Source organism: Aotus nancymaae, unplaced genomic scaffold (assembly GCF_030222135.1).
Source record: "Aotus nancymaae isolate 86718 unplaced genomic scaffold, 86718_ANA_hifiasm-v0.15.2.pri h1tg000028l, whole genome shotgun sequence".
NCBI classification, from domain to species: domain Eukaryota; kingdom Metazoa; phylum Chordata; class Mammalia; order Primates; family Aotidae; genus Aotus; species Aotus nancymaae.
The window spans coordinates 28076368-28100523 of NW_026988441.1; the positions used below are offsets into that span (position 1 = coordinate 28076368).

A 24156-nucleotide genomic window follows, 5' to 3' on the forward strand; every position below is an offset into this window, starting at 1 on the left:
CTCGAGACACGCAGGCTCAATTCATGAACATATGTCTTCATACAACCCATGTGCACAAAATGGAGATTTTCTTCTAAGAGAGGGAATTTTAGCATTATAATGATAATATTCGTGATCTAAAGTCAACCAGAGGTCGTCTGTTCCAGTATGTACCGATTTAGAGGTCTTGTCTTCCTCTGGTATCTGGTCAGGGGTCAAGAAGCTCTGTGATGTTATCCCTGGCTGTCTGGAAATCTTTAAGCAGCTGTGCTTTTTTTGTTTGGACTAAAAAACCTTTCCTAGTTATTTCATCAGGACTCTCCTGGTAATGGTAGCAGGGAGGCTGAGGTGGGAGGATCACTTGACTCCAGGAGTTTGAATCCCAGCACTTTGGGAGGCCAAGGTGAGTGGATCACCTGAGGTCAGGAGTTGGAGACCAACATGGCCAACATGATGAAACCTCGTCTCTATAAAAACAAAAAAATTAACTGGGTGTGGTGGTGGGCACCTATAATCCCAGCTACTAAGAGGCTGAGGCAGGAGAATCACTTGAACCTGGGAAGCAGAGGTTTCAGTGAACCGAGGTCGCGCCACTGCACTCCAGCCTGGGTGACAGAGTGAGACTGTCTCAAAAAAAAAGAAAAATACAAGAAGGATATTGCTAACTATAAGTCTAAAGTAAAGTTTGATGGTACAGAGGGTCCTGCTAAAGTTGCCTGGAAAAAAGTAGAAGAGGAAGATGAAGAAGGAAGAAAAAAACTGTTTATATGCCAGGCGTGATGGCTCACTCGTGACTTTGGGACACCAAGGTGGGTGGAGGTCAGGAGTTCAAGACCAGCCTGGCCAACAATGGTGAAACCCCGTCTCTACTAAAAATACAAAACATTAGCAGGGAGTGACGGTGGGCACCTGTCATCTCAGCTACTCTGGAAGCTGAGGCAGGAGAATCGCATGAACCCAGGAGGCGGAGGTTGCAGTGAGCCGAGATCACATCACTGCACTCCAGCCTGGATGGCATAGCGAGACGAGTCCTCAAAAAAAAAAAAAAAAAGGGAAAGTAGGAAAATACATTGCTAGGAAGACAGTGGGCAGCCAGCAGAAAGAAACTGCTTGTAAAGAAACAGGCTTGCTAGAGATTTTATAGGATAGGGTTTATGCTGTCTATTGAAAAGGGCTTTGCGCAGCATTGATAACGCCAAGGTTGCAGTGAGCTAACTTGCAGGTTGCAGTGAGCTGTGATCGCACTACTACACTCCAGCCTGGGCGACAGAGTGAAATAGTGTCTCAAAAAAAAAAAAAAAACCTTACAAAGCTAATAAGGGTTTTTCAAGGGCAGTTTGGGTAACGGGGTGGGGGTGGCCAGGTAACAGGTGATTGCTGTTTGATCAGTGGTTGGGGCAGAGATGAAATCATAGGGGTTCGAAACTGACCTCCAGCAGGCTGAATCGCTTTTCGGTGGGGCCACAGGAGCAGGGATGTCTGTCCAGGTGTCACCACGGATGTCAGACATGCAAAAAACTTGGAAAGACTTCTTCCAAAGCCAATCTACAACAGCAGTGTTATGTGCAGGAGTAATTGGGTAAGTTGCGTATCTTAACAGCTTCTGGAATAATGACTGCGCTTCTCCCATAAAAAGCGGTTGAGGCCACGGGTCACACCTGTAATTCCAGCACTTTGGGAGTCCGAGGCGGCTGGATCACCTGCGATCACGAGTTTGAGACCAGCCTGACTAGTATGGTGAAACCCCATCTCTGCTAAAAGTGTAAAAATTAGCTGGGCGTGGTGACTGAGATTAACTCGGGAGACTGAGACAGATGAATTGCTTGAACCCAGGAGGTGGAGGTTGCAGTGAGCCGAGATCATGCCACTGCACTCCAGCCTGGGTGACAGAGTGAGACTCCGTCTCAAAAAAAAAAAAGGCAGTTAAGGCCGGGCGCAGTGACACACCTGTCACCCTAACACTTTAGAAGGCCAAGGTGGACCGATCACTTGAGGCCAGGAGTTGGAGACCAGCCTGGCCAACATAGTGAAACCCCATCTGTACTAAAAATACAAAAGAATTAGCCAGGTGTGGTGGCAGGTGCCAGTAATCTCAGCTACTCCGGAGGCTGAGACAGGAGTATTGCTTGAGCCCGGGAGGTGGAGGTTGCAGTGAACAGAAATGGTGCCTCTGCACTCCAGCCTGGTCTCATTCTGAGTGCAGAATGAGACTCTGTCTGAAAAAAAAAAAACAAACAAGCGATTGAGTTTTTGGCAAGGGCTATTACCATTTAAACCATAGCCTAAATGTCTTCCAAAGTTGGCTTGGCCCAATAGCACAGGAATAATTACAGGAAAAGTTAGGTGGGGGTTGGGTTAGCTTAGCTTACTGTTCTAATTTTCTCACTGATATAACTTTTGCAATGGTGGTTTCAACAGGTGGGTGCAGGAAGATTGGTTTTTTGTTTTTTTTTGAGACGGAGTTTCAGTCTTGTCACCCACTCGGGAGTGCAGTGGCGTGATCTCAACCTCTGCCTCCCAGGTTCAAAGGATACTCCTGCCTCAGCCTCCACTGGAACTACAGGCTCATGCTACCACGCCAAGCTAATTTTTGTATTTTTAGTACAGATGGGGTTTTGCTGTGCCACCCAGGCTGGTCTCAAACTCCTGGACTCAATGATCCACCAGCCTCTGCCTCCCAAAGTGCTGGGAATACAAGGGTGAACCACCCCACTGATCAGAGGAAACATATTAATACTTCGTTTGTTTTGAGACGGAGTCTCACTCTCTTGCCCAGGCTGGAGTGCAGTGGCATTATCTCAGCTCACTGCAGCCTCCACCTCCCAGTTCAAGCAATTCTCCTGCCTTAGCCTCCCGAGTAGCTGGGATTATAGGCATTTGCCACCACGTTTGGCTCATTTTTGTATTTTTATTAGAGACGGGGTTTCACTATGTTGGCCAAGCTGGTCTTCAACTCCTGACCTCAGGTGATCCTCCCCTCTCAGCCTCCCAAAGTGCTGGGATTACAGGCGCGAGCCACCGCACCTGGTCAAATTCTGAATTCTTCTTTAGGGGAAGTGAGAGCTTGGGACATAGGCATCCCCTTGGACCCAGTAACCCCGCTTCTGGGATTTCAGTCTAAGGAAAGGCTGCAGTCAAGTCCAGAACTTATCAAATGACAAGATCGAACTCTGACGGGGAGCTGTCACGTATGAAGTGCTAAGCTAAGCCCTTTCCGTATATTGCTTTTTCCTGTCAAAGAAAATAAAAATACGAGGACCTTCCAAAGGCATTATGCCAAGGAAAAGTTGTGGTTGTTGTTTGTGTTGGCTTGTTTTGGTTGTTGTTTGTCTTTGAGATGGAGTCGCACTCTCTCGCCGCAGTGCAGTGGCACAATCTCGGCTCACTGCAACCTCTGCCTCATCCTCCCAAGTATCTAGGACTACAGGCACCTGCCACCATGCCAGGCTAATTTTTGTATTTTTAGTAGAGATGGGGTTTCACCATCTTGGCCAGGATGGTCTTGAACTCCTGACTTTGTGATCCACCCGACTCAGCCTCCCAAAGTGCTGGGATTACAGGTGTGAGCCACCGTGCCCAGCCCGGTTTGTTTGTTTTTGAGACATGGTCTCATTCTGTTGCCCAGGCTGATGTGCCATCGAATGAACATGGCTCACTGCATTTTCTACCTTCTGGGCTCAAGGGATCCTCCCACCCAGCCTCCCGAGTAGCAGATCACCTGAGGTCGGGAGTTGGAGATCAGCCTGGCCAACATGGTGAAACCCCATCTCTACCAAAAATACAAAAATTAGCAAGATGCAGTGGCTCATGCCTGTAATCCCACCTCTTAGGGAGGCAGAGGCGGGAGGATAGCTTTACTCTAGGAGTTTGAGGCCTGCCTGGGCAATATAGTGAGACCCCATTCTCCACAAAAAGGAAAAAAAAAAAAAAAAAGACAAAAAATTAGCCAGGCATGATGGTGGATGCCTGTAATCCCAGCTACTCAGGAGGCTGAGGCAGGAGAATCACTTGAACTCAGAGGCTTCAGTGAGCCAAGATCACGCCACTGCATTTCAGCCACCACAGACGCAGCCACCACGCCCAGCTAATTTTTAAATGTTGTGTTAAGATGTGGGTGGGGGATGGGGGTGAGGAGAAACTCACTTTGTTGCTCAGGCTAGTCTTGAACTTCTGGGCTCAGGCGATCCTCCTGCCTCAGCCTTCCAAAGTGCTGGGATTACAGGCATGAGCCACTGAGTCCGTCCCAAAGGGAAAGTTGGGTCTAGAGACTGAGCCGCACAACGCTGACGTTCCTTTCCCAAATCCAAGGCTGTTGTTAAGTGTTGTACCTTAAGCCAGATGCCTACAAAAAGAAAAAAAAAAAGTCCTCACACATCTCCAGATGATCGCCCTGAAGAATTGTTCATATGTAAATTCTTCGCTCAGCCCCTAAATCTTTACAAGACGTCCAGCCTGTCATAAACAAAGATGTGTTGGCAAGACACGTAACTTCAGGTTTGCAAGCTCTATCTGACCCCTTGTCTACGGAACCAGTCTGTTGAATTTCATACTGACAGCACAGATTACAAGTTTACTTTCCCCGGTGCAAAACAGAGACAGGATAACATCCATCAACCCTCCACCAGACCCTGAGAGAGCTGCAGAATTAATCTTTCCTTTCCCTCTCAAATGTTTGCCTTACCTTAAATATAGCCATAGTTTCATTTTCCCTGGGCACCAATTAAAGTCAGAAGACTGTAACTAATGAGAAATCTCATTGCCTGCTCCCGTTTTCTTGTCTTCTCCCGGCCGATGGAGATACTGTGTCAGTCTCTAACTTGCATGAACATTCCAATAGACTGGGAAGCAGCTGTTACCACACCCCAGCTGTAAGAAAGCAGAGGTTGGCCGGGCGCGGTGGTTCACACCTGTCATCCCAGTACTTTGGGAGGCTGAGGCGGGTGATCATCTGAGGTCAGGAGTTTGAGACCAGCCTGGCCAACATGGTGAAACCCCGTCTCTACTTAAAATATAAAAATTAGCCAGGCGGCCGGGCGCGGTGGCTCACGCCTGTAATCCCAGCACTTTGGGAGGCTGAGGCGGGTGGATCATGAGGTCAAGAGATCAAGACCATCCTGTCAACATGGTGAAACCCTGTCTCTACTAAAAATACAAAAAATTAGCTGGGCATGGTGGCGCATGCCTGTAATCCCAGTTACTCAGGAGGCTGAGGCAGGAGAATTGCCTGATCCCAGGAGGCGGAGGTTGCGGTGAGCCGAGACCGCGCCATTGCACTCCAGCCTGGGTAACAAGAGCGAGCCTCCGTCTCCAAAAAAAAAAAAAAAATTAGCCAGGCGTGGTGGCACACACCTGTGATACCAGCTACTCGGGAGGCTGAGACAAAAGAATCACTTGAATCTGGGAGGCGGAGGTTGCAGTGAGCCAAGATTACACCACTGCACTCCAGCCTAGGCAACAGAGTAAGACTCTGTCTCAAAAAAAAAAAAAAAAATAGAAGAAAGAAAAGCAGAGGCCGGAGGGAAAGGAGCTGGTCCATCATGATGGAATTTGAGCGCAAGTCTGACTCCAAATGTTACAACTGAGCAAGTTAGAGAAAGCGCCTCAGTTTGAGGTTTTTGTTTTTTTGTTTTTTTTTTTTTGAGATGGAGTTTCGCTCTTGTTACCCAGGCTGGAGTGCAATGGCGCGATCTCGGCTCACCGCAACCTCCGCCTCCTGGGTTCAGGCAATTCTCCTGCCTCAGCCTCCTGTGTAGCTGGGATTACAGGCACGTGCCACCGTGCCCAGCTAATTTTTTGTATTTTTAGTAGAGACGGGGTTTCACCATGTTGACCAGGATGGTCTCGATCTCTTGACCTCGTGATCCACCCGCCTCGGCCTCCCAAAGTGCTGGGATTACAGGCTTGAGCCACTACGCCTGGCCTCAGTTTGAGTTTTGATTGAGAGTTTTTTATTGCCGGCGACCAAGAGGTGGCTAACGCTTAAAATTTTTTTGGCCCCGAGGAAGGGACTTGATTTTTTTTTTTATACCTTGCTTAGGGTAGGAGAGGGGGAGTTTAGCTGAAGGGGAATTTTACAGAAGCAGAACAAGCAAGTTAGTAGGAGGAAGTTGGTAACCAGGACGCAGGAGGTTTCCATAGCTGCTGGTTACTAAGAGTATTTTTATACAATTATTAAGGGGAGTAGCAGGGGGACTTTTTATACAATTACTTACCAAGGGGGGTGTCAAGGAGAGGTATTTACAGTAGCAGGCGGGCTTGCCAAGCAGGACACGGGTCCATTGGTTACAGGTACTGAGAACGGCATGACCCAAACCTCAGTGGTTCAAGGCTCTGAGTAGAGCGTGACCCAGTAATACACCTGAGGGAGAAGTGGCACGGAGGGAGAGGCTACAATGGAGTTTACAGCTAAGATGGAGTCAGGTAGGCTAGCACAAACCTGCACTCAGGTCTCCCCAGGGCAGGGCTTGTCACCCTTGGTGGCACCTCTGACACTTGGGGCTTGATCATTTACTGTGGGGGCCGATCTGTGCACCGATGTGTGTAGAGCAGCATCCCCAGCCTACATCCCCGGCTGCCGGGAGAACTCCCAGCACCCGTGGTGACAACAGAAATGTCCCCTGGAGCAGAATCACCCCTGCGCAGTGAGCGCCCTGGGGCCAGCACCTTCCTACAGGAATGGAGACGTCCTTAGATGCACACCAAGGGCCACATCTCAGTAGCCCAAAGTAAGTGAAATATACATGTGGTGTGATAACAAACAGAAATGAAAAATTAGCCAGGCATGATGGCGGGTGCCTGTAATCCCAGCTACTCAGGAGGCTGAGTAGTCGATTGTAGATGAGGGTCAATTGTAGATGATCTTTGTTTCTTAAATGTATTTTTTTAAGTAGCTTATTTATTTTATTTATTTATTTATTATTATACTTTCAGTTCTGGGGTACCTGTGCAGATCCTGCAGGATTGTTACATAGGTATACACATGCCATGGTGGTTTGCTGCCTCCATCCCCCCATCACCTACATTAGGTATTTCTCCTAATGTTATCCCTCCCAATCTTCCCACTCATTTTTTTTTTCTTAGCTGGAGGCAGTGGTTCACACCTATAATCCCAGCACCTTGGGAGGCTGAGGAGGGAGGATCACACGAGCCCAGGAGTTGGAGACCAGCCTGGGCAACATAGGAAGATCCTGTCTCTACAAACAATACACAAATTAGCTGGGCATGATGGTGGTGAGTGCCTGTAGTCTCAGCTACTCAGGAGGCTGAGGCAGGAGGATCACTTGAGCCCAGGAGTTTGAGACAAGCCTGGCCAACATAGTGAGACCCCATCTCTACAAAAAATAAAAAAATTAGCCATGTGTAGTACTGTGTATCTGTGGTCTCAGCCACTCAGGAGGGTGAGGTGGGAGGATTGATCACTGAAGCCCAGGAGGTCAAGGCTGCAGTGAGCTATGATAGTACTCCAGCCTGGGCAACAGAGCAAAAGCCTGTCTTTAATAAATAAATAAAAGGTTGGGGTTGGTGGCTGACGCCTGTAATCACAGCAATTTGGGAGGCCAAGGTGGGCAGATCATAAGGTCAGGTATTCAAGACCAGCTTGGCCAATATGGTGAAACTCTGTCTCTACTAATAATACAAAAATTAGCCAGGGATGGTGGCGTGCGCCTGTAGTCCCAGCTACTCAGGAGGCTGAGGCAGAAGAATAGCTTGAACCCAGGAGGAGGAGGTTGCAGTGAGCTGAGATAGCGACACTGCACTCCAGCCTGGGCGACAGAGCAAGACTCTGTCTAAATAAATAAATAAATAAATGATGGAAAATTGGGTGTAGGGAATGCGGGAAATTCTTTGTACCAGGCTCACTGGTTTTTTTCCTGCAAATCGGAAACTATTCTAAAATAAAATGTTACTTTTTTTTTTTTTTTGAGACAGAGTCTCACTCTGTTGCCCAGGCTGAAGTGCAGTGGCACAGTCTTGGCTCACTGCAATCTCCACCTCTAGGTTCAAGCGATTCTCGTGCCTCAGCCTCCCGAGTAGCTGGAATTATAGGCACCCACCATCACGCCCAGATAATTTTTGTATTTTTAGTAGAGACGGAGTTTCACCATGATGGCCAAGCTGGTCTCAAACTCCTGACCTCACGTAATCCACCCACCTTGGCCTTCCAAAGTGCTGGGATTACGGGCATAACTACTGTGTCCAGCCAAAACCAAAACAGTGCTGGTGGCTGGGTGCAGTGGCACACTCCTGTAATTCCAACACTTTGGGGGCTGAGGCAGGAGGATCTTTGGAGCCCAGGAGTTTGAGACCAGCCTGGGAAACATAGTAAGACCCCATCTCTACAAAAAAATAGAAAATTAGCCAGGCATGGTGGTGCACACCTGTAGTCCCAGCTATGCAGAGGCTGAGGTGAGAGGATTGCTTGAGCCCAGGCGGTCAAGGCTGCAGTGAGCTATGACTGCACCGCTGTACTCCAGCCTGGGCGACAGGACAAGACTGTCTCAAAAGAAAAGAAAGAAAAAAAAGAATGGCAGCATGACAGTTTCCATTTGTAATTTTATTTTAAAGTAATGGTGGTTTTTGCCATTACTTTTAATTAATATAATTAATACCATTACAAATAATGGCAGGCTAGGCGTGGTGGCTCATACCTGTAATCTCAGCACTTTGGGAGACCAAGGTGGGCAGATCACGAGGTCAGGAGTTCGAGACCAGCCTGGTTAACATGGTGAAATGCCATCTCTATTAAAAACACAAAAATTAGCCAGGCGTGGTGTCGGGTGCCTGTAATCCCAGCTACTCAGCAGGCTGAGGCAGGAGAATTGCTTGAACCCAGGAGGCGGAGGTTGTAGCAGGGAGCCGAGATCGTGCCACTGCACCCCAGCCTGGGCGACAGAGTGAGGCTCCAAATGAAAAAAAAAGTAATGGCAGAGGCTGGGCGCAGTGACTCATACCTGTAATCCCAACACTGGGAGGCCAAGTCGGGCGGATCACTTGAGGTCAGGAGTTTGAGACCAGCCTGGCCAACGTGGCGAAACCTAAAGTCTCTACTAAAAATACAGAAAGTAGCCGGGCATGGTAGCGGGCATCTGTAGTCCCAGCTACTCGGGAGGCTGAGGCAGGAGAACTGCTTGAACCCAGGAGGCAGAGGTTGCACTGAGCTGAGATCACACCACTGCACTTCAGCCTGGGCGATGGAAGGAGACTCCATCTCAAAAAAAAAAAAGTGATGGCAGAAACCGAATTACTTTTGTACCAACCTAATATATAACTACATTATGTATATATATTTTAAAATGTAAAATAAAATATAGGCTGGATGCCGTGGGTCACGTCTGTAATCCTAGCGCTTTGGGAGGCCGAGGCGGGTGGATCTCCTGAGGTCAGGGGTTCGAGACCAGCCTGGCCAACATGGCGAAACCCATCTCTACTACAAGTACAAAAAATTAGCTGGGCGTGGTGGTGGGCGCCTGTAATCCCAGCTACTCAGGAGGCTGAGGTAGGAGAATTGCTTGAACCTGGGAGGTGGAGGTTGCAGTGAGCCGAGATTGCGCCACTGCACTCCAGCCTGGGCGACAAGAGCAAGACTCTCTCTCAAAATAATACATTAATTAAATAAAATAAATATATAAATATATACTACATATATATATATGTATTTTGCTAAATAGAGATAGGGTCTCGTTATGTTGGCCAGGCTGGTCTCGAACTCCTGGCCTCAAGCAATCCTCCTATCTCGGCCGCCCAAAGTACTGGGATTGCAGGCGTAAGCCACTGCACCTGGCCCACCATTTATAATTTTAAAGGAAAGAGCAACAGATTTTCAGTTTGGAGGGCTAGGACTGTTTGCAGTTACAAAATTTAGGGAGGACACCAATTTATTATTATTATTATTAATTTTTTTTTTGAATCAGAGTCTCACTCTGTTGCCCAGGCTGAAGTGCAGTGGCATGATCTCGGCTCACTGCAACCTCTGCCTCCTGGGTTCAGGCGATTCTTCTGCCTCAGCCTCCCGAGTAGCTGGGACTACAGGTGCATGCCACCACGCCCAGCTAATTTTGTGTGTGTGTGTGTATTTTTGGTAGAGACAGGGTTTCACCATGTTGGCCAGGCTGGTCTTGAACTCCTGACCTTGTGATCCGCCCGCCTCAGCCTCCCAAAGCCAATCTATTATTATCCACATTTTACAGCTGGGGAAATCAATGCTAAGGGAGGAAAGTCATTCACTTAGGGGTGCACCACGCGGGCCTCCAACCTGCAGTTCATGAAATCGTGACTTCTGACCTGGTCCCAAACTGACCCTGAAGTTTCCAGGCCCAAACAGTGCCTGCTCAAATAAGTCAGCTTAGTCAAATAACTCAGGCAAAGGTCGCGTCTTTGAACCTGGAGTCCTGGCAACACTGATAGGTCCCTCCTCATGGAAGAAGTTCACCCTTGGACTTTTCAGCAAGATCATCTCCCACCACTTGTTAATTGGTTCTTGGTTCTAAGTGATTTTTTTTGTTTGTTTGTTTAACAGAGGGGTTTCCACTCTGTCACCCTGGCTGTAGTATAGTGGCACAATTCCAGCTCACTGCAGCCTCAAACTCCTGGGTTCAAGCAATCCTCCTGCCTCAGCCTCCTGAGTAGCTGGGACCACAGGTATGTACACCACCATGCCTGGCTGTAAGTGGCTTTAATGGGGTCCTTTTAGGAAGAGGGATGTTGGAGTGAGGGTCTGGGGGGAGTTCCTCAGGCCTTCTGGGAGGCCTGGGCTCTGGCCTTGCTTGACCTTGCCTGCCATCTGGCCCTACTGAAAACAAAAATGGGTGGGGTGTGGTGACTCATGCCTGTAATCCCAGCACTTTGGGAGGCCAAGGCAGGCGAATCACAAGATCAGGAGTTGAAGACCAGCCTGGCCAACTGGAGAAACCCTGTCTCTACTAAAAATACAAAAATTGCCAGCGGTAGCTCACGCCTGTATTCCCAGCACTTTGACAGGCTGAGGCAGCCAGATCACGAGGTCAGGAGTTCAAGACTAGACTGACCAACAATAAGAAACCTACTAAAAATACAAATCACTAAAAATACAAAAATTAGCCAGGTATGGTGGTGCATGCCTGTAATCCCAGCTACTCCGGGAAGCGGAAGTTGCAGTGAGACAAGATCAAGCCATTGCACTCCAGCCTTGGCAACAGAGCAAAACTCCATCTCAAAAACAAAAAACAAAAAAGAAAAAAAGGCCGGTGCAGTGGCTAACGCCTGTAATCCCAGCACGCTGGAAGGCTGAGGCCAGTGGATCACGAGGTCAGGAATTCGGGACCAGCCTGAACCAACATGGCGAAACCCCATCTCTACTAAAAATACAAAAATTAGCCGGATGCGGTGGCAGGCGCCTGTAATCCCAGCTCTCAGGAGGCTGAGGCAGGAGAATGGCTTCAATCCGGGAGGCAGAGGTTGCGGTGAGCCGAGATCGTGCCATTGCACTCCAGCCTGGGCAACAAGAGAAAAACTCTGTCTCAAACACACACACACACACACACACACACACACACACACACACACACACACACACGGAGATGGCAGACCCAACAGAATCTGGGCTGTGGTCAGGCTGTGGCTGAAGAAGCTACAAGAAAAATATGCAGCCCCCTTCCTGTGGTCATGCCCAGCAGTTGGGCACTGATAATGGTGCTGATTTCCTGCAGGAAGCCCTGGCTCTCTTAGCCACATGGACAGCAGCTCAGTGCAGCCTGAGTGCGCCCCCCACCCCAGTGTCCAACCCCCACAGCACCTGCCCCATCCCAGGTTTCTTCCCCGGATGTCTACCAGGCCCGTTGGGTTTAGCACATCCCAAATGGAGCCAACTATCTTTCCTCAAAGAAAAATCCCTGTTAGGCGGAGCATGCTGGCTCATGCCTGTAATCCCAGCATTTTGGGAGGCCGAGGCAGGCAGATTGCCTGAGCTCAGGAGTTTGAGACCAGCCTGGCCAACATGGCGAAACCCTGTCTCTACTAAAAAACAGAATAAATTAACCTGGTGTGGCAGCATGCACCTGTAGTCCCAGTTATTTGGGAGGCTGGGGCAGGAGAATCACTTGAATCCAGGAGGCGGAGGTTGCAGTGAGCCGAGATCGCTCCACTGCACTCCAGCCTAAGCGACAGAGCGAGACTCTGTCTCAAAAAAAATAAAAATGCAAATACAAAAAATATTAGTCGGGTGTGGTGGCCCGCACTTGTAGTCCCAGCTACTGGCGAGGCTGAGGTGGGAGAATCAGTTGAATCTGGGAGGTGGAGTCTGCAGGGAGCTGAGATTGCACCATTGCACTCCAGCCTCGGTGACGGAGTGAGACCTTATCTCAAAAAGAAAGAAAGAAAGATCCTCGCTATTATCTTCCCATCCATCTGTCCTGAGCCACAGGCCTGGCAGGTGGTGTGTGCATCCATTGAGCACCTACTGGATACCAAAGTGCTTTACTGGCACCTCCTCCCTCGCCTGTCCTGGAGAGGCTGGCCCTGTTATTGTTCCTTTACCGATGAAGAAGCAGGCTCAGAGAGTTTACCTGGCATCCTGGAGTCGAAGGAGCACTTTTTCTGGAAGTAGGAGCCCGTTTCCTGCCGGTGCCAGGACAGGAACCAATATTGTTTGTTGGCTGGGGCGTCCCCTGGTGGCCAAATGCAGAACTGCAGCCTGGGCCGTGTATACCTATGGGGTCCCCCAGCTTCCAGCTGGCTCCAGTCTCACCTCCTGCTCACACACCCTCCATGGCTCCCATAGTCCCCTCGGTGGGGACGGGGGCACTGGATGAAGCCCTGCTCATCACCACGGAGACACCTAAACACAAAACCTAGTCTCTAGGGTAAGGCCCAGGCCCTGCCCCGACTCCACCACTCAACTGTGCAACTTCAGTTTCCCCAGGTGGGGACTGGACTCTGCCTCTTCAGGTCACGGTACAGATGAATGCAGGCTGGCATGGCCTAGGCACCCAGTAACTCACAGGAGACGTGCAGGGACTTGAGATGGAGTGTCCCAGGCAACCACAGCTTCCCTACTACAGAGGGTCTGTCTGGCACCCAGTTGGGAAGGGCCCAAGGCCTTTTAAAGCAGGGTGAAAAAAAAAGCCCATCTCCCTTCTGGGAAACTGAAACTAAAAGCCTAAGAATCCTCTGCCTGTAGGTGGCCCACGCCGGAGCTGCTGCTAAGAGTACTTCCTGGCACTTGCTATTGGTCAGGAGGGCTTCTATGCTAATAAGGGGGAGGCCCGCAGAAGATTCCAGCACCCTCCCAGGCCAGACTCCCTTCAGCTAGTGGAGAGATCTAGATGGCACCTACTTTGTTTCACTATCCCCTAGTGCCCATGGATGACTTTCTGAAGCATGAGAGGAAGGAGCGCTGTAAGCTTCTAGTGGGGGCAGGAGTTGTGGCGCTCCTGGTCATAGTGGTTCTGGCTCTGGGGGTGCTCCTGATCATCTACGTCAAAAGGGCCAACAGCGAGGCCTGCCAGGAGGGACACCGGGCAGTGATGGAGTGTCGAAATGTCACCCATTTCCTGCAAGAAGAGCTGACCCGGGCCCAGGACGGCTTCCGGGATGCTGAGGCCCAGGTCGCCACCTACAACGAGACTGTGGTAAGCATCTCAATTCCTTTGGATGGCCTAGTGCTGGGGGGCAGGGGGCCGAGAAACTCTCCCCAGAAATCTGACACAGAGTGGGTCTCCAGGGAGATGCAGGGGAGGTCTTGAAACTGTTGCTGGGTCCCCACGTCAAGAGACCTAGGTTTACCTACCAGGGTTTGGGGCCCTCTGACCCAGTCCGGGACACTAGTGTAGGGACAAGGCGTTAAAAGTCCCCAGATCCCCCAGATCAGGGACCTCAGTATCCCACTGGGACTTAGGTGAATTTATAAATTCTTTCCAGGGCACTGCTATCGGGGGCGGGGCTTGAAACTCCTCACGGGCACCAGTCCTGGGGGAGTTCAGGGTTGAATGGGGACCTCACCAGACTCTGAAAAAGGAGGCTTTTGAAATTTCCACTTCATCCCCGATAAACTGAAATAGATTCACCCGGGTCCTGATATGGGGGCTCTTGAAACTGTCACTGGGCATGTCACTTGGGCTGGGAAGTCCCACTGTATTCTGGATTTGGTAGGGCCCTCTAACTTTTCTTGGGCCATCTGGAAATGTCTACTAAACTTTGGTTATCCAGAGCCTCCAAGTTGCCATGTGGTGGCGGGGGGCGCTTCATACGCTTATGGGTGGCCCTGGGTGAGTGTGTGGTTGTGGCTGTTCTTCAAGTTTAAAGATCACGGTGCAGAAGAGGGTTGGAATAAAACCCGAAAAGGATTTGCATTTAAGCCCCAGGACCTAGGGAGGAGGTCCCAGTCCCAGGAGCAACAGCCCAGGGCCAGAACCCCAGATTCTGACCCTTCTCTCTGTTCTAGATGACACTAATGGCTTCCCTGGATAAGGAGAAGGCCCATTCCCTGGATGCGGAGAAGAAAGTGGAGGAGCTTGAGGGTAAGGAAGAGGGAAGGGAAGGGGCTGGGGAGGGGTAAGTCAGGAATGGAAGAGAAGGTGGAGGCAGGGAGACCAGCGTTGGAGGTTGGGGTAAGGGGGAGGTCCTGTCCCAGAGTGGGGCAGGGCCAGAGCCTGGCCACGTGCTGAGTCGCCCCCTGATTCTGTCCTCCCACTCCACCAGGAGAGATCACTACATTGAACCAGAAGCTTCAGGACGCCTCTATGGAGGTGGAGCGACTGAGGTCAGAGATAACCTTTCCCTCTGCTACCCTCCACCCGCCACACCCCTCTCACCCCCGCGTTCCTACCCCGAGACCGAGGATCTCCTTGGCTCCCAAAATCCCCATTGCCCCAGGGGGTAAGGTTTGAGTCCCACAAAAGGACAACTTAGCCCCTAGGGTCACAGAGCCCTGGGTGGCCGCCGTCCATTCCCTCCCCAGGGACTTGGATTGGGGCGGTGCGGGGGGAACTCCGGGGGGCGATGGACTTACAGGGAGGGCGGCAGGAGCCCGGTCGGGCAGATGCCTGATTTGCCCCTGTCTGTACCGCAGGAGGAAAAACCAGGACTTAAGCGCGAGAATCGCGGACCAGAAGGACTCCGCCAGCTCCCTGAAGGACACCAGCTCCGCAGCGGCGCCTCTGCTCCCGATTCTGCTGCTGGGCCTCGGCGCTCGGCTCCTCTGAGATCCCGGGAAGCCAGTCAGTGAGAAGGGGGCGGCCCCGGGAGGGAGAAGAAAGCTGGGGAAGGGGAGCAGGGAAGCAGGGACTTCGAGGTCTAGAGAGAGGGGCTGCAGGGGAGGGGACTGGGCGCAGAGGAGAGGGGTCTTGGGGAGGGAAGGGGAATCCAGTGAGAAGAGAAGGGTGCCGTGGAGCGGGGCGGGGCTTACAGCTGTATGGGCGGGGCCTACAGCTGTATGGGCGGGGCCATCAATGGGAGGGAAGGGGAATCCAGTGAGAAGAGGAGGGTGCCCCGGAGTGGGGCGGGGCTTACAGCTGTATGGGCGGGGCCATCAATGGGAGGGAAGGGGAATCCAGTGAGAAGAGGAGGGTGCCCCGGAGTGGGGCGGGGCTTACAGCTGTATGGGCGGGGCCATCAATGGGAGGGAAGGGGAATCCAGTGAGAAGAGAAGGGTGCCCCGGAGTGGGGCGGGGCTTACAGCTGTATGGGCGGGGCCATCAATGGGGACGTGTCTATCGACGGAGGGAGGGGCCTATAAATAGTTGGGGGCGGGTCTATGGGCGGAGGGGAAGGGCATGTAAATAGTGGGGCGGGTCCATCGATGGGGGCGGGGCCAGTGTCTGCTTCCTCGAGTTGGCCCTTAGTTCCTCTTCTGGTCCTTTAGGCACAGCTTCGAAGGGCCGGTTCCTGCTCGGCTTTTCGCTTGGACAATCCCGTGATCTCATCGGTTCTGGGAGGGTCATGGGGCAGCAGGTCTGGAGGGGCCATGGGGCAGTCCTGGGTGTGGGGACACAGAGCTGCCTCCCTCCAGAGCCGGGCCGGGAATGATTCCCTCCTCTTGTCTCCCGCCCTGAGTTTGAGCATGGGGTGCGGTAAGGTGCACCTGCTGCCTGGTATGGTTTTTTTTGGGGGGGAGGTGCTTTTTTCTGGAGTCTTCGAGCTCCAAAAATAAACACTTCCTTTGGGGGGCACACCTTACTCGAGTTCCTGGAGTGTCATTGTGTTAGTCCCCAAGCGTCTGGGGCCTCCCCTGCAGGTGAGGATGGATCCCCGTTGACGACAACACCTTGCCTTCCCTGCCCCAGGGCGTTTTCAGGAGCCCACGGAGTTTGGGCAGGCACCACCCCAGTTCCTCCCAGCCTTCTCTGCTGGGAGCCACATAAGGATGGACTACGCACCCTCATCAGGACTCACCCTTTTCCCGGTGTTATAGTCTCATTTCCTCCCTACAGCCTCTCCTGATGCCTGGGGTTCCAGGGAAGAAACTGAAGCTGTATCTGAGAGAAACCTTGTCTTGCTTCCCTCCAGCCTTCAGAACATGCTGGGCTGGGATTTAAACTGGGATCTGTACACACACACAGGCCATATCTTCGTCAGGAAATTTCCCCCACCTTCATCCCCCAAACTCTCTCTTTTTCTTTTTTGAGACAGAGTTTCACTCCTGTTACCCAGGTTGGTATGCAATGGCACAGTCTCGGCTCACCACAACCTCTGCCTGCCGGGTTCAGTGATTCTCCTGCCTCAGCCTCCCGAGTAGCTAGAATTACAGGCATGCGCCACCATGCCCAGCGAATTTTTTTGTATTTTTAGTAGAGACAGTGTTTCTCCATGTTGGTCCGGCTGGTCTCGAACTCCCGACCTCAGGTGATCCACCTGCCTCGGCCTCCCAAAGTGCTGGGATTACAACCATGAGCCACCGTGCCCGGCCTTTTTTTTTTTTTTTTTTTTTTTTGAGGTGGAGTTTCACTCTTGTTGCCCAGGCTGGAGTGCAATAGGGCGATCTCGGCTCACTGCAACCTCTGCCTCCTGGGTTCAAGCGATTCTCCTGCGTCAGCCTCTCGAGTAGCTGGGACTACAGGCATATACCACCACACCCAGCTAATTTTGCATTTTTAGGAGAGGTAGGTTTCTCCGTCTCGGTCAGGCTGGTCTGGAACTCTTAACCTTAGATGATATGCCTGCCTTGTCCTCCCAAAGTGCTGGGATTACAGGCGTGAGCCACCACGACCAGCCCCCATTTTTTTTTTAAACAGAATTTTTCGGCCGTGCACAGTGGCTCACGCCTGTAATCCCAGCACTTTGGGAGGCCAAGATGGATGGATCACGAGGTCAGGAGTTCAAGACCAGCCTGGCCCACATGGTGAAACCTCATCTCTATTTTTGAAAAAAGAAAAAAAAAAGATTTTTTCTGTCGCCCAGGCTGGCGTAGAGTGGCGAAATCTCGACTGACTGCAACCTCCGCTTCCTGGGTTCAAGTGATTATCGTGCCTCAGCCTTCCGAGTAGCCGGGATTACAGGACTGCACCACCACACCCAGCTAATTTTTGTATTTTTAGTGGAGACGGGGGTTTCATCACGTTGGCCAGGCTGGTCTCCAACTCCTGACCTACCCGCCTTGGCCTCGCAAAGTGCTAGGATTACAGACATGAGCCATCGCACCCGGCGCCGTTCCCCAAACTCTTACTCATTCTGCAGCACCCAGCTCTGGGAACCCCTCCCCCAGAGAGTCTCTCTGCTTCTCCACAGCTGAGGGCTGCAATCCCAACAGACCCTTCGCCTACCTTGTTGGTCCTCGCAGGCCTCATAGTCACTTCCCTCTCTGTTATCTTCCTTCCTCCAAGTTCTCCCAGAAGCCCAGCTATTGTTTCTGCAACTGCAACTTCCTGTTTGCGGTAATGGGGCCAGGAGCCCCTCGTCCCAGACTTCTGCACCGTCCTCAGTCCCATAGTCCCTGGCCCAGACGGTCAGTGGGATTTAAAAAAAAAAAAAAAAGCCGGCCGGACGCGGTGGCTCACGCCTATAATCCCAGCACTTTGGGAGGCCGAGGAGGGTGGATCACGAGGTCAAGAGATCGAGACAATCCTGGTCAACATGGTGAAACCCCGTCTTTACTAAAAATACAAAAAAAATTAGCTGGGCATGGTGGCGCACGCCTATAGTCCCAGCCACTCGGGAGGCTGAGGCGGGAGAATTGCTTGAACCCAGGAAGTGGAGGCTGCGGTGAGCCGAGATTGTACCATTGCACTTCAGCCTGGGTAACAAGAGTGAAACTCCGTCTCAAAAAAAAAAAAAAAGCCCTCTGGCCAGTCACAATGGCTCATGCCAGTAATCCCGGCACTTTGGGAGGCCAAGGCAGGTGGATCACTTGAGCTCAGTTCGAGATCAGCCTGGCCAACATGGTTAAACCCCATCTCTATTAAAAATACAAAAAATTAGCTGGGGGTGGTGGCACGTGCCATGGTCCCAGCTACACAGGAGGCTGAGGCAGGAGAATAGTTTGAACCTAGGAAGTGGAGGTTGCAGTGAACTGAGATTGAACCTCTGCACTCCTGCCTGGGCGACAGAATAAGACTCTGTTTAAAAAAAAAAAAAAAATAGGCCTCTACCTTTCTCGGGGAGAGGGTCCCCAAATACTTCCCCTGCCCCAGGCCCCCCGGGCCCTCTTGCCTCTCACTTCCCCTTGCTCACCGCCTCCACCTTTCCTTGTGCCATGCTCCTTTTTGCCTCAAGGCCTTTGCCCAAGCTCTGCCTGCTGCCTGGAGCACCCGTTCCCCACTCCCAAGGTCTAGGGCAGGGTCTCAGCCTCAGCTCTGTTGGTGGTTTGGGCTGGATGGTTCTCTGGGTGGGGACCATCCTGGTGGATTGTAGGATTTTTTTGCTTTGGCGTTGGTGTGTTTTTTGTTTGTTTGTTTGTTTATTTTTGAGAGGGAATTTCACTCTTGTTGCCCAGGCTGGAGTGCAGTAGCGTGATCTTGGCTCACTGCAACCTCCGCCTCCCGGGTTCAAGCAATTCTCCTGCCTCAGCCTCCCCAGTAGCTAGGATTACAGGCACTTGCCATCATGCCCAGCTAATTTTTGTAATTTTAGTAAAGACTGGGTTTCTCCATGTTGGTCAGGTTGGTCTCCAACTCTCGACCTCAGGTGATCCGCCTACTTCAGCCTCCCCAAGTGCTGGGATTACAGGCATGAGCTACCTACCACTCCCAGCCTCTTTCTTTCTTTCTTTCTTTCTTTTTTTTTTTTTTATTTTTTGCTTCTTTCATTTTTGAGACGGAGTCTCACTCTGTCACCCAGGCTGGAGTGCAATGTCACAACCTTGGCTTGCTGCAACCTCTGCCTTCCGGCTTCAAGCGATTCTCTTGCCTCAGCCTCCCATGTAGCTGGGATTACAGGCATGCCCCACCATGCCCAGCTAATTTTTTTTTTTTTTTTTTTGTATTTTTAGTAGAGATGGGGTTTCACCATGTTGCCCAGGCTGGCCTCGAACTCCTGACCTCATGTGATCTGCCCACCTTGGCCTCCCAAAGTGCTGGGATTACAGGCGTGAGCCCCTGCATCCTGCCTGGCTGTTGGGATTTTGACATGAACAACTCTTTGAGAGGCCAAGGTGGGCAGGTCACTTGAGGTCAGGAGTTCAAGACCAGCTTGGCCAACACAGTGAAACCCCATCTCTACTAAAAATACAAAAATTAGCCAGGCGTGATAGTGTATGCCTGTAATCCCAGCTACTCGGGAGGCTGAGACAGGAGAATCACTTCAACCAGAGAGGTGGAGTTGCAGTGAGCCAAGATTGCACCATTGCACTCCAGCCTGGGCAACTAAATAAATATATAAATAAAATTTAAAAAGAATGGAAAAACATAACCCCAAACGATAGCCAAGCACCTCCTTTGCAGATGCGGTCTTCCGGGCTTTCCACAAACGTGCCGGCTTGATTCCTACCAAACCCTACCGAGCAGGAGTTAATAGTCCTTTCACAGAGGAGGAAACTGAGGCATAGAGGAGGGCAGCACGCTTGGGATGCAGGAACTCAGGACCCCTACTTCTTTCTTGGGCTTGACGGGATGGACCAGTCCCTGGAGGGGGTCCAACCCCTCCCAACAGACTCAGGAAGCCACAGCCAGGCTGGGCGGAACCGTGGGTGTCCCTGGCGCCCCAAGGTGCCAATTAAATGCTCGTGGCCATCTGGGGCCAGACCTGTGGACGGCAGCATGGCCGAGCCGGGGCCGGAGCCCGGGCGTGCCTGGCGGGTGCTCGCCCTGTGCGGGGTGGCCGTGTTCCTGGCTGCGGCGGCGGCCGGCGGGGCCCTGGTAGCCTGGAATCTGGCCGCCTCGGCCTCTCGGGGACCTCGCTGCCCAGAGGCGGGGGTCAATGCCACAGCGCCGCCCGGGGACCCGCCGCCTGGGGTCGATGAGCTGCGACGCCGGCTGGCAGAGGCTGCCGAGCGGGAGGAGGCCCTAGCCAGGCAGCTGGACCAGGCAGAAGGTATCCGGCGCGAGTTGGAGAAGGCATTAAAGGCCTGTGAGGGCCGCCAGGTAGGTGGGCCGGGTGGAGGGGGAGCCTGGGAATCCAGAATGCTGGGGTAAGAGAGGGCCTGCCCACACATCCCCAGGTTTCCCTCCCTGTGCCTCGGTTTCCCCAGTTCCTCAAATTGAGAAGGCATTGAGAATAAATAGCACCCTAATGCCTTCCAACTCTTACAATGTTAGTTCACCATGGAGTCTACCTTCTGGTCACAAAGGTGGATAACCTGAGGTCAGGAGTTCAAAACCAGTCTGGCCAACATAGCGAAACCCTGTCTCTACTAAAAATACAAACATTAGCCAGGCGTGATGGTGCACACCTGTAATTCCACCTACTCAGAAGGTTGAGGCAGGAGAATCACTTGAACCCGGGAGGTGGAGGTTGCAGTGAGCTGAGATCATGCCACTGCACTCCAGCCTGGACAGCAGAACGAGATTCTGTCTCTAAAAAAAAAAATAAATAAATAAATAAAGAGTCTCACTGTCCTCTGCCATTTGCCAGATAAATGGTGTCTGGAGAGACCCCAGACCACCTGAGGCCCTCCCTCATGCCCCCATATCCCCACTCAGCCCCACTCCAGCAAGTTTCCAGCAGCCCTATTTTGAGAGCAGGACACACAAGTCACCTGTAATTAGGAGGCTAAAGTTGGCCTCTTGGGGGAGGTACCTGCTAGATCCTCTTTTTCCTCTGGCTCACCCTTCAGACTTTTTCTTAACCCTTTCCAGCCCTGAGCCTGCCAAATGAACTGTCCTAAAAATCCCGACCATTTCCATTTATGGAGTGACTACTGTATACCTCCAGGTACACCTCCCACTCCACCTCACCCTCCTAGTCCAGCCACGATAGGGCAGCATCTGAATTTTAAAAATCAGAATGGGGCCGGGAGCAAGCGGTGGCTCATGCCTGTAATCCTAGCACTTTGGGAGGCCAAGGTGGGTGGACATTTGAAGTCATGAGTTCAAGACCGGCCTGGCCAATGTGGTAAAACCCTGTCTCTACTAAAAATGCAAAAATCAGCCGGGTGTGGTGGCAGGCACCTGTAATCCCAGGCTGAGGTTGCAGTGAGCTGCGATGCCACCACTGCACTCCCGCCTGAGTGAGACCCTGTCTCAAAAAACAAAATAAATAAAAATAAACCCTTACCCCTTTTCTGCCCCCACCAAGAGGTGAAGGGACTAGAGCGGTCAAGGTTAACAGCAGCCTCCCCTAAGTTCAAGTTCTGGCTCTGCCGCCTTGCTGTAAGATGTACGGAGGAGGCTGGACCAGCCCTTTTGCAGAGTGTCCTACAGAGACAACGGACACATACCCCAGAAATTCAATCATTGTCAAGCATCAAATTGCCCTGTGTTGGTTTTTGTTGCTGCTGGGTTTTGGTGTGTTTTGTTTTGAGACAGAGTCTTGCTCTGTTGCCCAGGCTCAAGTGCAGTGGTGGGATCTCAGCTCACTGAAACCTCCGCCTCCCAGGTTCAAGTTATTCTCCTGCCTCAGCCTCCCGAGGAGCTGGGATTCCAGGCGCCCATCACCGCACCTGGCTAATTTTTGTATTATTTTGGTAGAGACGGGGTTTCGCCATGTTGGCCAGGCTGGTCTCAAACTCCTGGCCTCAAGTGATCCACCCACCTCAGCCTCCCAGAGTGCTGAGATTACAGGCGTGAGCCATGGCGCACCCGGCCCCCTGTGTGGTTTGTAACCCCATCAGCGAGTCCCAGATGGAGCGGAAAGCGGAACTTCAATCTGACTGCAGAGCTAAGCAGTCTCCGCTTTCCGGTGGCTTAGGGTTGCTGGTGTTGAACCTGGGCAGAGATCTTCCTCCAGGCAGGCAGCTGTCACCACTCGGTGCCCCAGGCTTCAGAAGCCACTTCTGTATTCTACAAGGCCCGAAAGGACATTCCACACAAAGTTCAGGACACAGGGTCCTCGGCGGCTTCTCACTGTCCCCAAAAACGCCAGGCATATTCACTCCTCCCCTCCTCTGCCTACACCCCCTCCCACTTCCCCTCCACTCCTCAGAGCCGGCTTCAGACCCAACTAACGACACTGAAGATTGAGATGGACGAAGCCAAGGCACAGGGGACCCAGATGGGGGTCGAGAACGGGGCGCTGACAGGTGCGTTGCGGTGCAAGGGAGTGGGCAGGGATTAAAGGTGGGAGGAGCCTAGATGAATACTAGCTTTGCAAAAAGGCACGCAAACGTAATGCAAATAACACGGAAATAAACGCTAAAACTTATGAAGCGAATGCAAACAACATGCAGAGGCCATGCAAATGTCACAAAACAACGCAAATGCCACAAAACATGCCAACACCTTTTAAATGACTCACAAAAGCAATGCAAACCTATGAAAAGCTATGCAAATAGCACGTGGAGCCAGGCAATGGCACACACAAATTTAATTCAAATAAAGCAAAGCATGCAAATGGCATGCAGAATATCAACTCGGATTCCGGGGTGCCTGGGGCGGGTGGGGGCGGGGTCTCCAGCCTGACCCCGCCCCCTGTGCCCGCAGAAGCCCTGGCGCGCTGGGAGGCGGTGGCCACGGAGTCTGCGCGGCGGCTGAACGAGGCTCAGCGGCGCTCAGGTGTGGCGGAGGCCGAGAGCGAAGCCTGCGCGGCCCGAGAGGCGGCGCTGCGCGAACGCTTGTGAGTGAGGGGCGGGCCCGAGGGCGGGGATGGGACAGGGAGGGCGCGACCAATGGCTGCGCAAGGTACATTATTTCGGCCAATCATCACTTTGGGTGTGGCATTGTGGGCGGGGCATTGTTTGATACGCTGGGAGGATTCTGGAGTTGGAACCTGAGGATGGAGAGGGGAGTGGATTCTCTTGGGGTTCCAGGCTGGGGCGGGCATTCTAGAAACTTGGGTCCCCAGGATCCAGCGTCGGTGGGGGTCCCGAGAAGGACGGAGAACGGAAGAGAAGGGTGCAAGGAAAAGGGAGTATGGAGGGAGAGGCTGGTGGCCTGGGGACAGAGCTTCTGGGGATGGAGCTGGGAGTCTCTAGGGAGTGGTCCCGGGAATGGCTGCGGGTAGAGAACAGATGACGAATCCTGGGGACCGGGAAACCCTGGGAGATGCAGATCTCTGGGGATGGAGTTCCCAGCAAAGGGGCGCTCGGGCGGATGAGAGCGGATGATGTCTGGGGTCAGGGGTCCAGAAGCTGACAGCCCCCTTCCCCCTTCCCGGCAGTAACGCCCTGGAAGCCGAGATGAGCCACCAGCGCAGAGTGCCCCGGCCGCGGCCCCGCTCGGGGTCCCGACCCCGGCCCAGCCCTCGCTCGCGATCTCGCTCCGGACCCTCCGGGGGCTGCCGGCGGCCAACGCGGCGCGCACGAGGGTGAGTCCGCCCCAGCCGGAAGGGGGCTTCGGCCAGGAGGACAGACATTGGTGGGGGGGACTCTGCGGGACGTGTATAGAGGCGCCCCCACGCTGGATGCGACGCTCGGCTTTAGACCCTGGAGCCGCCCTGAATGGACACTGCACAGAAAGGAGCCTCAGCCCTCTCTCTCCAACCGTGTAAAGTGCTTATTCTACAGACAGGGAAACTGAGGCCCACGTGATCATGCAGTGAGCTAGTGTTGAGCTGGGATTTGAAGTCTCCTCTAACAACAGTGTTGCTCTCAATTTTTGAGGACTTGAGGGCTAGCCCTGGCTCAGGAGTGACCTGAAACGGTCACTTTCCCTCTCTGCGTCTCAGTTTATCCTGCGT

At 52.3% G+C, this 24156-nt stretch overlaps 2 protein-coding genes and 1 long non-coding RNA gene across 4 annotated transcripts; 2 read left to right on the forward strand and 1 right to left on the reverse strand.

Annotated features, from left to right (window-relative positions):
• Positions 1 to 1271: 1271 nt before the first annotated feature.
• Positions 1272 to 13114, reverse strand: LOC135276775 (uncharacterized). 2 transcript variants are annotated; one of them, XR_010344327.1, is made up of 5 exons: positions 12519 to 13114; positions 6192 to 6337; positions 4661 to 4845; positions 4123 to 4321; positions 1272 to 1524 (listed from the first exon to the last, which is right to left on the reverse strand). It is a non-coding gene; the product is annotated as an uncharacterized LOC135276775 (long non-coding RNA). The 2 variants fall into 2 exon arrangements; XR_010344328.1 differs by lacking the exon at positions 12519 to 13114 and adding an exon at positions 8628 to 9185.
• Positions 13115 to 13226: 112 nt separating this feature from the next.
• BST2 (bone marrow stromal cell antigen 2) lies at positions 13227 to 16128 on the forward strand. Its single transcript, XM_021669213.2, has 5 exons — positions 13227 to 13583; positions 14396 to 14471; positions 14653 to 14713; positions 15023 to 15170; positions 15815 to 16128. Exons 1-4 carry the CDS (start codon positions 13278 to 13280, stop codon positions 15153 to 15155), a joined length of 576 nt encoding a protein of 191 aa, XP_021524888.2. The 5' UTR covers positions 13227 to 13277; the 3' UTR covers positions 15156 to 15170; positions 15815 to 16128.
• Positions 16129 to 20141: 4013 nt separating this feature from the next.
• Positions 20142 to 23788, forward strand: CCDC194 (coiled-coil domain containing 194). Its single transcript, XM_064381660.1, has 4 exons — positions 20142 to 20465; positions 22465 to 22561; positions 22962 to 23094; positions 23638 to 23788. Exons 1-4 carry the CDS (start codon positions 20142 to 20144, stop codon positions 23786 to 23788), a joined length of 705 nt encoding a protein of 234 aa, XP_064237730.1.
• The last annotated feature ends 368 nt before the right edge of the window (positions 23789 to 24156 follow it).

Bases quoted from the DNA above. Each gene is read 5' to 3' on its own strand.
- BST2 (XM_021669213.2), top strand. From the start codon at position 13,278: ATGGCACCTACTTTGTTTCACTATCCCCTAGTGCCCATGGATGACTTT. The intron at 13,584-14,395 runs GTAAGCATCTCA...TCTCTGTTCTAG, and splicing joins CCACCTACAACGAGACTGTG to ATGACACTAATGGCTTCCCT. The intron at 14,714-15,022 runs GTCAGAGATAAC...TCTGTACCGCAG, and splicing joins ATGGAGGTGGAGCGACTGAG to GAGGAAAAACCAGGACTTAA.
- CCDC194 (XM_064381660.1), top strand. From the start codon at position 20,142: ATGGCCGAGCCGGGGCCGGAGCCCGGGCGTGCCTGGCGGGTGCTCGCC. The intron at 20,466-22,464 runs GTAGGTGGGCCG...TCCACTCCTCAG, and splicing joins AGGCCTGTGAGGGCCGCCAG to AGCCGGCTTCAGACCCAACT. The intron at 22,562-22,961 runs GTGCGTTGCGGT...CTGTGCCCGCAG, and splicing joins CGAGAACGGGGCGCTGACAG to AAGCCCTGGCGCGCTGGGAG.